The sequence below is a fragment of the Vigna angularis genome, chromosome 10, assembly GCF_016808095.1.
Source record: "Vigna angularis cultivar LongXiaoDou No.4 chromosome 10, ASM1680809v1, whole genome shotgun sequence".
NCBI lineage: Eukaryota > Viridiplantae > Streptophyta > Magnoliopsida > Fabales > Fabaceae > Vigna > Vigna angularis.
Window position 1 is genome coordinate 4,672,614 of NC_068979.1, and position 12,800 is coordinate 4,685,413.

Sequence of the window (12,800 nt, forward strand, 5' to 3'; positions counted from 1 at the left end):
CACTCATTCTTCTGCATCTACATCATCAGAGTGCCAACAATGTTCGTGCAACTGTCAATGTAAGTGCCCTCGCCATTATATTCAAAGACCGTTGGGCCTGCGCGATTCTCGCAAACTTAGAATCAGAGGCAGCACAACAAGGTGATGAAGTCGCGGTGGTCTACTTGCTATTTGCTGCTCCAATGTGAAGGCGTCGTTGAGGGCTCCAGCCAGGGAGCTGCAATCGATGTAAAAGGAGAGGTTCTCGCAAGAGAAGCAACAGTTGCGATGGACCTCTTTGATGAAGAGGAACTCCGTCGAGGTTAGGGAGGTGCTAGAGGAACTCCGATGAAGAGGAAATCGCATCTTCAGTTTCCTTATCTGCCACAGGCCAGTGACAAAGAGGGGCAGGGTAGAATTGCCAATTCATGATACTGGGGTGCAGAAAGAAAAAATTGGGGTGCGGAAGACATAGCCGTAATGAAATCTTGACCGTTAATGGACCGGACCTCAAAGAACTTGGGGCGCTGATATCACACGTGTGAAAAAAAAAACATAGTTTGTAACGAAGGTTGGATTGATCTGCTGTAATTAAAAAAGAGTCAAAATGGGTTGTAAAAGAATAGTGAATTGATTTACCAAATGAATTGAAAAACATATCAGCCAAAAAAATACAATAATCACTAATTAATAAATTAAAACAGCAAATACACTCACTGACCAATGAGATTAAAAAAAACTATAAATGCTAACCATTTAATTTATTAATATTAATAAACTTGCAATCATAATTCAATTTTAGTGAATTATAATGAATATTAAAAAGAAACAAGCCCAACGGGTAGACTCAAACAAACACACCTTCAACTCACTTAAAAATAGTCAGATTGAGTTGAATGAATTCTAAAATTAAATAGAAATTTTAACTCACCTTAACTCATTTAATTAAATGGAGCGATTCGCCTCATTTTGCCACAATAATTTCATACTTATTTAAATGACACCTAATGGAAATCTGGGGAGTTTTGTAGTGCCAACTTTCAACATGAACAAAAAAAAAATATATTGATTGGAGAGTACTGTAGTGTATTTAGAAATGAGTTTAGAGAGGTTTGGTAACGGAAAAACTCATATTCCAAAAATTCACGTCACAGTCCATAGGCTTATTTGGCCATCTTGATATTGGGAACACTAAAAGAGCTGCCATAACAACGTCACAAAGCTTAACACTGTTATTTTGCTATACTTGTATATATGTAACATGTGCAGCCACTAGCCTTGGAGGAAGGGGAAACAAAAACAGCCAAACTTCACCACAGTAACTAATATATTGACATGGGTGGGTATGGTACTAAATGGTATAAGTGTTGAGTGTGACCCCACAATCCCATAATAATACAGATAGACGAAAGAAAACCCTGTACTCATGCACATGCTCATGCCCATCATCCATCCATGTTTACTGGTGGTCCGCAGTAAAATGTATCCAACCTCACTGGGTCCTTCACACTGCACATCCAAAATTAAGCATTTATTAGATCCACGATAAAATGTTTCCGCAACAAACAACAAACTACGTAGGGTTTTCCATTTTTTGGAATTATCTTGCACACTTTAAACACCTCGAGATTCAAATAAAGAAAAGGTTCTTTAAAATCATCTTATCAGCTGTATGAATGCATGCGCGGACTTATGCAAACAATTAGTAAAAGTGGCATTTTAGCCAATGCCATGATTGTCAGAATCAATACTCCATAGAAGTAATGATAAACATGGTTGGGTATGTAGATTGACTTCCTTGGATTGAATGATTTGAAGATCATGTTGGTTGAGCGACAATCAACAACGTAACTGGCACCCTACCCGCATGTTTCAATAATACAAGGTATCATTTCATTCGATTGCCCCAATCCATGTCATATTGAAATCTTGTCAGTGTGCACAAACTCAACTTCCTTCATTTGTTCACCACTTCCTATTTTGTCTTCATTCACGTTCACTACTGTTATGCCCACACTGTAACCCTCAATGTTTACGCTTTTCTAATGCAATTACGCAAAGCTTTGCTTCAGTATTCCAATTCCCACTAAACCTACTTTATTTCAAAATTTAGTTTTTATCGTATTTTTATATAACTTCAAAATTTTAGTATCTCAGCAAAAATTGTTGATTTCTATAACAAAACTAATATTTTATCTCCACAACAAGTATTGTAATTTTGGTAAGTAAAAGGACTGATGTTGTTGAGATAAAATGAAATGCCATTTTTCATCAGAAAATAATGCTCTGCTAATACTGATTGTACAATACCTAAGTTTTATATGCTCACGAGGTGCTGCTATTATGTTAGTTTCACTAGAATTTAAAATCAATGTCCTAAGAATAGACAAAAGTTTTTAGTCATGCTGAACAGAACAATGTAAAACTCGAGACTACAGAGGATTTCACTTTATGCTTTCACCGGTGGTTTGGGAGGATATTTCGGCGTGGGCTTCGTGGATTCGTTTGAACCAGAATAGTTGGGTTATAATTTATACGACATGCAGCAAGGTGATAATAACCAAAAAGAGCATTTATTTAGTCAAAAAAATAGTGAGGGAGACAAGATTACCAAAGAACATGGGACAAAGCACCAAACAAATTAAAATAGAATTTCGGGATTCGGGAAGAATGAAATTATCCCTTTCATTTAAATTATCACTTAAACTGGAATGAAATATTATAATTATAAAGAAACTACTGGTTCAGGAATATTAGTTGACATTGGTGAAGAATAATAGTAGATTAGTTGAAGAATTACCTGGGGTCATGGTCATAATCGTCATGATGATGATGTCATGGATGAGGATAATCATAAGGAAGAGGGGAAACGGAGTTAAGGAGTAGATCGGAGCGCTGGAAACCGTAATTGCGCATGACCTGATTATCGGCGAAATTGAGAGCCTTGTGCATTCCGTTCCAGCAATCGTCGGCGGAATACATGGCATTGTACTTTCCACTGCAGGGTTGGCATCCGGTGAAGTGCGTGATGAAGGGTCTCCGCAAGCTCCCTTTACCGAACCCGGAATCCTTCAAATACTCTTCCCTGATGTCACCGTAGCTCTCGCTCACCTTCTCGGCGTGCCGCCTCCTTAACCTGCGCACCCTCTTCTCCATCTCCATGTATTTCTCGCTGATGTTCTGCAGCGTTCCCACGATCTCCTTCCAGTAACCTTCGAAGTAGTAATCGTTCTCCAGGTAAATCCTGTCCGCCCATTTATCCTTCTCGATCGCGATCAGATACGCCAGGCCCGTCTGATCGTCTGACTCCGGGAAGAACTTGTCCTTGAAAGTTGACCGCAGCGTCTTTCCCCATTTTTCGTAATTGGGCGTCTGCGGGCCCATGCTGGCCCACGACTCCATGAAGTCCAAAGACCACTGACAGTTTCGGATCAAGAAGACGCCGGCGTTCAGGCCCGTCCAGCTTCTCTTCTCGTGAATCAGGTGGGGCCACCCGTGAACGACAAGGTTGTACCCCTTGTAACGCTCCAGAGGGAGCTTGAACTCCATGTCGGTGAACAACGCGTCCGAGTCAACCCACCAGATCCACTCGGCCTCTGGGTGGGCCATCATCGCGGCCCGCACCACAGGGTACTTGGCCCAATACGCAAACATCTTGGGGTCTAAGAGTGCGTTGTTGTACAAAATATCGTATCCGTGTAACCGACAGTAGTCCACCTTGTTCTTAAAAAACCGCAGGAGAAGGTGGTCGCCGATAGGGTTCCGGCACGGCTCCGGCTGCGAGCCGGTGATCATCACAACCCTTTCTCTTGCTCCGGCGGAAAACGAAGGGTGGAGTTTGAGCCACTCCTCGCGCTTCTCGTCCCAGTTCCGGACTTTCTTGCCCATGGTGTACCTCATTTGCGGGTCGTCGAAGAAAGTTTTGTCCGGAGGGTCGAAAGTTAAGTCGGGAGTGCGGGACGATGCGGCGTCGTTTTGGGAAAGGGTTTCGAAGTTGAGGGTGTCGTTGGGGAAGGTGGTGAAGGAGGAGAAACCCCAGACGAGGATAAGAGCGGATAATGCTCCTCCAAGGAAAAGGCAACCGTCGGAGAGAAATATAGAGGAGTTTTTGTTTCGGGAAATGGGCTTCGCCATGGGACAATTGTTGGTAATGTGCTGGTGGTGGTGGTGATTAGAGAGTTCAGATGTTACCATTTTAGTGGAGTGTGGAAACTGGAAACTGGAAACGTTGCGTGCTGTTGCGCAGAATTCTGGCCACTTTACTAGTGTTGGTTACAATAAAATTAGCAGAGTTTGTGACTCGAAGCAGAAGAGTAACACGTACTATAGGTTTCTAACATTGGAAATTCTCTGGGACTATCTTTATGCGCTTTGTTGTTGTTTATAAGAAAGAGGTAGCGCGCCATCTACGGCATGGCAGAACTCCCAAAAATAAAGTTAAAGGTAAAAAACAACTAAAGGAGATTAACCAAACAAATAAACGACAAATTTCTAAACGTTAACTACCAGACTCTGTTTTCCTCTAATTTAATTTAATGTTACGCATCTACGTTTTATTCTGCCTTTTAATGAAAAAGAATCAGAAAACTGACTTTCAAGATTCTAATTTCTTTTCTGATGACTGTTTCATTCAAGCATGTATACATGGACAGTGATGGATGAAGAAAGAAAATAAGAGATGAGCATGTGAAAGCTTTAAATCATGTACAGTACAAAATTGGCCAAGTAAACTGATTTAATAGATTTATATCGTGATTGAAGCTGCTGACTAAAATTAAAGAAACCAGGGGACTGGAAAGTTTTTTTTTTTAACCCAAGCCAAATATATATGGAATGCCACTGATGAAAATCACCATGGTAGCAATAAGAATAGCTCAGTTAATTTATATTCTTTGGAAGAATGAAAGGAGGTAGGGTACTGTATTACACCATTTATTTACCTTGCATGTTGCTCCGGTGCTGATATTAATTCCTTTCAAAGGGATTACCTAAGTAGCGTACGTACATTTACTTTCTTTCGTTAGAATTCACGTGCCTTTCATCATATTATAGACACGTGGAATGTGACCGACACGTTGGTCCCGCCAAACACCTTAAAGTCCATTCCAACTTTCTTTCTACCAGTATACCTCTCAATCTAACAACCATACTTCCGCATATTTAAGGTTATTTCAGATTCACAAACAGAATAAGTAACTAACTTCATGTAAAACTGTATAGATTATCAAAGTATAATATTCTCTGTAAAGTAATTAAGTTTTTCTAGAAAACCTAAAAATTATCTGTGTTGCGATTTTTCTTACTTGTCATTATATATACCTATTCAATCCAAAGATGTTTTACTGCACTGCTCCATAACGTGTTAAAACACAAACAAGAATAAAGTTATCTTCAACATGAAAATTTTTCCGTTTATCATGCAAGTTAGCGAGGAACAAAATCTAATTTTTTTTTTTCACTGTTCTGAGTGTGAGGAATTTAACTGTTAGTCTGTGGTCCAAGTATTTCCAAACAATTTAAGAATTTCTGCTCTGGGACAGACACACTATTGGTTATTGACCGGTTACAGTTGAAATAAAACAGTACACATTCTCATTTCATAATCACATGTTCATGAAGGGGCACTGACGGTCGCAATTTAAGGTTTACTAAGCAAGAGACATAAGTTAGAGTTAGAGTCTTAGAAGATAATCGTCAAAGCGATAACGATGGTCATCAATGAGTAATTAATAGAGTTAGTAACAGTTATTAATGGACAATTATTAAGTTTGATTGTCTTTATTTATAAATACGTGTTTAATTTTAAGATAAATGACACTTTTTTAAATAATCTAAACCTGCACAAAAACTCTCCTGAGAAACATACCGTAGTTGGAGTTTGGGCAACAGCAGTCTCTGACCCCATAAGAAGAAACACTATCCAACGCTTTCAAGTGCGTTTGATACATTTATCTTCTTTTTAATTATATTTTTTCCAGAACCGAACAGTACCATGTTGAATCAAATTTTCTTTTTATCTTCCATAACCAATTTTATTACACGAATTTTTATGACATTATCTTTTGTTGCGCTATTTTAATTATGAGATGCTTCCGGCATTTAAGCTGAGATTCGACTTTAACGAGTCAACAATAACTTTTTTATGTAAAAGATTGAATGAATGTGCAAAAGGGTGTGTGCAAAGTGGTAAAGTATAGAGGGAAAAATAGTATGAAGAGGCCAAACATATATATGAAAGGCGCAATTATACTAATTAACGAATGCACGTTTTTTGTTGTCGGTTTTTGAGGAACTCGGTTGGGTCCAAAACTAAGAAAGGGTGGGTACAACGTGAGACATTTCAGTTTCCTTTTTCTTTTGATGAAAAAAAACGTAACAACGTAGTCGCGGAGAGCCAATATTTTTGACAAGTAACAATTTATTAGGGCAACGAAATGATCGTTATGCATAAGTATTGCCTTCAATCATGCACTGATTAAAGGCCCCCTCTTTAAGCCCATTTTATGCGCTCCTTTCAAGGACCATCACCCATATAGATAATGCTTATTTATTATAGGTTTAATTGCTTCCTTTGTCCCCAGTTTGGTTGAATTGTGTCAAATTCATCCTCATTTTTTAAAAAGTTTCATTATCGTCCTCACGTGGTATAAAAGTGTCAATTGAATCCAAACATAGAAAAAATTTGTGTCAAAGTAGTCATTTTCCCTATATCTCTGTGTCTTCCTTTCATATGTCACTTCTCTGGAGCTATGAAAAGCCTTAAATTGGATAAGGTAAAATGAATATCTGTACTTGATTGTATGAAAGGAAGACACAGAGATATAGGAAAAATGACTACTTTGACACAAATTTTTTCTATGTTTGGATTCAATTGACACTTTTACACCACGTGAGGACGACAATGAAACTTTTACACCACGTGAAGACGACAATGAAACTTTTTTAAAAATGAGGATGAATTTGACACAATTCAACCAAACTGAGGACAAAGGAAGCAATTAAACCTTTATTATATTAATTTAAACTGATTCCAACTGAAATTTTCCATCATTCCTAAATCAAAAATAAGTTCATCCTAGTTAGAATTCGGAATTCGGTATATCCACAAAAGATAACTGACCCTAAAAAACACCATCTATAATATAAAAAATTTATTTTTTATTTATTTAATCTTATTTGACAGGATGCACTATCTATAAATAAAATGATAAATACGAATTAATTCTAAATCTATACATATATCTATGCACCATTATCATAAACGATATCTATATACTATCATTAAAAACTATACTTATTGAATCCTTATAGTTCAAAGTCTCAATGACTTTTGCTATACTATCAAAATGGAAAATTTAATGCGTGTGAAAATAAAGCTCCCTCCGAAGCCACGTGACTTGTCTCCAAAACTTAGCCATTGGATTTTGACAAGAATTGATATGTTGGTGCAGATTGTTTGTTTCTTTTATTTTTGATAAGGTTACATGCAATTACAATTGACTCAGTAAACCAAAAAGGCATAAAAACAGTTTTTTAATATACTCTCTTTTATTAATTAAAATTTACAGTTGCAAAATTTGTAGACGTCACATAATATTTGATCAGTATATTTTAATTTTTATAATTTGAAATAACTTAAATTAATAAAAAAAAAATCGTGTCGTAATAATATGTTAGGGATTGTATTATTTTCCAGCACTCTTCTTCGTTTGATTGCTTTCGTATCCGTACACAATATTGGGCCAGCAGTGGACCCTAAGGCTGTGGTCCTCGTGGGCCTATTGGGACCATGAACTTCCGGTCCGTGAACCTACGCTCCAGCCACCAGATCATCCAGTTTGGGTTAGCTACCGTGGCCCATCGTTGTGCCTTAGTAATTTCAGACCACTTTTCGATTTATTTTGGGCAATTGCTTCACGCACCTTCCTAATTTCTTTCTGCATCTTTCCACTAAAGTTAAATGATAAATATACTTTTCTGGAAATTCTTAGAATTTTAGAAAAAATATGTTGTAAAATATCTTCTTTTTTAATTATTTTAAAAATATAAAATTTAAAGCCTTCTGAAACTGAAAAACTTTCTAAGACTTTCTCCAGAATATTTTTTTTGTAAGTTTTACTCTGATAAACCTTGCATCATCGTAGTTTGTTTTTGAAAGAAGATTAGTTTTCGTTATTTATCATTGTAACAAATAGTCACTTATATGGCTTACGAGGTAACATAATGTAAAGCTTTCGGGAAAAAATTGAGAAGAGTCAAAGAAGTAGAATCCTAGATAGAGTACTCTTAAGGTTATATAATTTATTTTCAAAATAAATATTCAATTCAAAATAAGTTTTTTTCACAGGCTTTAAATTTATATTGGGATGTTGTGGAATGAAAAATTCATATTTCTTTATATTGTAAAAGTAATTCTGCAAATAAAATATAAATTTGTATAGTTTAATTTAAAAATTAATAATTTCCCTTATTTATAAAAACATCAAATTAAAAGTCAGTTTTTAAAATTGTATGTAATTTTAATTGAAATTTGTTATTTAAATATGTTTTGTTATGTTGTAACCTTATTGTTTTATCGTATTATATTCTCTTATTTTATTATATGATAAGATATTCGTCAAACAAACTTTACATTTGCGATTTATATTACTCTCTCAGTCTAATCAATTGTTTTAAAATCATTCCCTTTTCATCTTTCAATTTTGAACTCTTAAAACTTTCAACACTTTTACAACATAATGATTTTGTATTTGATTATTTTCTATACTTGATAGCAAATATTATATTTCTGTTGTTTTATTTACATATAATTTTGAGCTTGTCAGTTCTTATTATCAATCTTCAATGGGAGACAAACAACTAATTACGCACTTGTGAGGCTTTTTTTGCATCATATTAAGCCTCATACTACTAAAATTTTAATATGGCAATATTATACTTGAAAAATAGAATCGGTACATACGTTCTAAAAATTCACAAAAACAGTTTAGATAAAACAAACTGCACATTAAATTAATAAAGGTTCTTTTCCTTTAAAAAAAATTATATATTGCAAATACAGAAAAAGAAAAAAAAAACAGTTACTAAATAGTATCTCGACTTCCCGAGCAAGCATATTACTTACACAGCTTTAATAAGAAGCATACGCCCACCCAAATAGAGAAAAACGTTTCTGGTATGCCATGAGAGAGTAAATGAACTTTTATTCCTTATTAATGGTTTGTTCTGAGGGTCTAAGTGTGTACATAATGCCTATGGTTGCATAAACATCCCCAACTGGAATCACAAATTCACATCAGTTAGAGGATTGTATACTAAACATACTTACTGGTAACATCACAGCAGAGTATTCAACCACTGTTATAGATGCTTATTAAATCAGCAACCTTGAAGATCACGCCACCTGAGATAAACCAACCCAGCCCGATAATGAACATATGCTCCAGCCACCACCAATATATGAAACAATTGGTGACTATGTCCGGCAATGTCAAACTTCCCAGGCATCCATCGTTCTGGAATCCTAGTGGCATAAACCAGTGCACCAATTCCATAGAGAACACCCATCAGGATCTCGTATCCGGTTGTGTGAAATACTTCTGGCTGGCCCCAGAATAGAAAAAGTTTGTGCAGTATAGGTGCTGCTCCGGACAAACCCATTCCGAAGAAGAGAGATGCTCGGATGGTGCGGAATTCAGGATTTTGGAACACTGGAAGCAGAGAAACCAAGATGGTGGCAATACCCAATACGGTGATAAATCCTAAGTAAAGGTTGCAGAAAAATGGATAACACATAAAAGAGTAATATACTGGAGGGTAGAAAGAGGTGGATATGAGGGCTGCAATTCCAGCATAGTCAAGCCTCAGCATGATGTATGCCATCCGCTCAGAGTGACACGATAGAAGATGGCAAATACTGCTAGCTAGCAAGCAAAACATGGCACCCCCTAAAAATGCGAAAAAAGGCCACCTTGTAATTGGTCTAATCATAAGTGGTGCTATTATGTTCGCCAGGTCATCCTTTACGCTATGCTGCACATAATCAACAAAGAAATAAACAAGGTTGCATTAGCTCCCAAAACCTAGTCCTTAGTCAATCATCAATATAAACAGTATGGTACGGAAAAAAAATCAAAGGTGCAGCAAAACTTTCCAACGGAGAAACATATGAAATATCACAGCAGAAGGTTCTACCGAAATTATCATCATCAATCCATCATCCAGTATAACAAGTCTAATTTATAAGTCCAGGATTTTAATTTTTTAAAATTTCGTCAACCACAAGATTAAAAGATTTTACCCTGACACATTGATTATTATTAATCAGATCCCTATTGTGGGTATCTGTAAAAAGGAATCTATCATCAAGTAGGAAAAAAGAGAGGATAAACCCAACTGAGATAGCAACCAGAGGGCTAGTTTAAAACCTCACGGCCTATCCCCCCAGCAACAAAAGGAAAAAGAGAAATGAAACAAGTATTTAGTTGTAAAGCAATTACCAGAACACACACATCAGTATGATTGCTACTGGAAAATCTTACAGGCAAACAATTATACAGATGTTCTTTAATATGCCAACTTGAGATTTCCTCTCTGAGTCTGTGTAAATCGGGAACGGAAGGGAGACACGTCAAGAGTTCTGACTGTAATTTCTGCAGATCGGGCTTCATGATGTCAGGAAAATGCTGTAGGGAATTAAGATCTACAACCTTTGGAATTTTCATGGCAGTGTATATGGTCAATGCCAGAAATATGAAGAACCCGACCAAATGCCTTCAAAAGATAGCATTTTGTCATTTAATGGTTGAGAACAAGAAAACTACGAACTAAACTAAAAACATATATCTTTAATCCAAATATTGGTTGTGCCATTATAGTTGCCAATGTCTTTATAAAAGAACCAAAAATATAAAGTAAAAATTTTGTAAGGCAATAGTTATTTAACATGAACAATTAACAGACAGGGTCAAGACCAGGAAAACCAAACAGATGGCAAAAAGGCAGAGCTAACTCAATACAATTCAATTGTAGACAACCTTGTTCTAAAACAATTTTGAAAATTCGACAGATTTATTTACAAGATATTTCCTCCTCCAAAAAGAGCAAATAATAATTTGAATATAAAAAGGACATGATTGATAGTTACGGTCTGTGGACTCTTGATCATGGATTCTGATTGCAGAAACTGCCTTTCGGTTCACAGGGCTAAGAGTGAGAACCATGCACATTAGGCTTCCCTCATAAAGCAGTCCAAAATTGAACTATGCTCTCACAGTCACAGTCCCCCTCATTGATAACGAACACTAAAGGAAAGGCTGGAAACAAGGCTGGAAATCATATGTAGAGGCCCTAAATTCTGTAGTGCCCATGAAGTCACTCTAGCCATCACTTTCTGAAAGCTAATAACAACAATGATACTCTAGCCTTTTCCTTTTGTGGGAAAATGAACCAGAGTTATAATGCTTGTCTGGGTTACTGTTGACGGTGTTACCAATTTACTTTTGCAAAAACAACCCTTTATTGTTTCTCTGATTAAATACAGGAATTAGGGTTACCATGAACGGGAAAACAAACATACATGTAGCAATTATATTCATGCACATACTTTCTCTTCTATATCTCTCACATACCAATTTTCTTCCTATCTCTCTTTATTCTCAATCATCGCACCTATTATCTTTTCTTTCATTCTTTCTTTATTGTTTTACACTCTGTCTCTCTTCTTTCCACCTATTCATTCAAAAAAGGGTTGACTTCCTCGTATAATATTGAATTATTTAGACGATGACGGGATATTATCCAGCAAAACAGATCCCCAAAACGAAAACAAACGCTCAGAAGCAGCGCATGTACAAAAACTAAGAAATCCTGAGAAAAACTCCAGAAAAAAGACAGTAAAACTTGCAACATTTTGGTGGGAAACAATAAATAGGAAGCGGAAGGTGAAATGCAAATCCTTACGTCCAAACGTTGAGAGTTTCGTTGTGTATGGTGAACATGCTCAGCAGAACCTGCTTGAGGGGCCATTCAGATCGATAGTGACCGAGAATGTACTCGTTGTCTCTCAAGTAACCGGGCAAAGAATGGTACTCCACCAGCTGGTACTTCACCTTCTTCCAGAGCCTCCTCCCTTTCCCTTCCCTTCCGCGACACGCCCCTTCGTTCTCCATCAAATTCAAATCCTCAGCCCCCATCTTCTGTCAATTCGACAGCCAAAACGACAATTAACCTAAAAGAGACCCAATTAAACGCTCTTCGAGAACTCCAAGACGAAAGAAAATAGATATTATTAGGCAAAACATAGGGATTAAAAGGTACCTAGAAATGTAGAATAACGAAGAGGTGGCGATAATTGTGAGGAACGGAGGGAGAGAAAAACAAAAGTCGATGCGACAAATGTAACGAAGGTGATTGCGGAAACGCAGTTTATTAGAGTTGCAAGAAATTTCGACGTTAACAGGTGTGATGTGACGAGGAAGATTCTTCAACGAGATGCTGTGGTGCCACCTACAGTTTCGTTCTTTGTTTTTTAAGTCCGTTTAGACGCGATATTTCCTTTGCCTGTTGCGCCACGCCAGCTATAGTTTCCAAAAGCCAGATTAATTACCCACAAAACATCATTACACCAAGTTAATGACGGTTCAAATTTTTGTTAGCAAAAAATAATCACGTCCTATTTTTATTTTCTGGTGGATAATGCCTACACGTCTCACTCCTCGTGACTCTCGTTTTCTTAATGAAGGTTACTTAATAGAAATGGACACTCTGATTCAATTGGAAATAAATTAAAATTAAATATGGATTAATTTATATATGTATCA

General features: G+C 36.7%; 2 protein-coding genes across 7 annotated transcripts; both read right to left on the reverse strand.

The window, feature by feature from the left end:
- Positions 1 to 1,090: 1,090 nt before the first annotated feature.
- LOC108334651 (galactomannan galactosyltransferase 1) lies at positions 1,091 to 4,389 on the reverse strand. Its single transcript, XM_017570547.2, has 2 exons — positions 2,780 to 4,389; positions 1,091 to 1,488 (listed from the first exon to the last, which is right to left on the reverse strand). Exon 1 carries the CDS (start codon positions 4,171 to 4,173, stop codon positions 2,815 to 2,817), a length of 1,359 nt encoding a protein of 452 aa, XP_017426036.1. The 5' UTR covers positions 4,174 to 4,389; the 3' UTR covers positions 1,091 to 1,488; positions 2,780 to 2,814.
- Positions 4,390 to 9,162: 4,773 nt separating this feature from the next.
- Positions 9,163 to 12,542, reverse strand: LOC108336072 (heptahelical transmembrane protein 4). Of its 6 annotated transcripts, none has more exons than XM_052869724.1 (4): positions 12,298 to 12,542; positions 11,941 to 12,176; positions 10,521 to 10,752; positions 9,163 to 10,011 (listed from the first exon to the last, which is right to left on the reverse strand). In XM_052869724.1, exons 2-4 carry the CDS (start codon positions 12,171 to 12,173, stop codon positions 9,358 to 9,360), a joined length of 1,119 nt encoding a protein of 372 aa, XP_052725684.1. In that variant the 5' UTR covers positions 12,174 to 12,176; positions 12,298 to 12,542; the 3' UTR covers positions 9,163 to 9,357. The 6 variants fall into 6 exon arrangements, with proteins under 6 accessions (XP_052725684.1, XP_017427875.1, XP_017427876.1 ...); XM_017572386.2 differs by having other exon boundaries at positions 10,479 to 10,752; XM_017572387.2 differs by having other exon boundaries at positions 11,941 to 12,208.
- Positions 12,543 to 12,800: the final 258 nt, after the last annotated feature.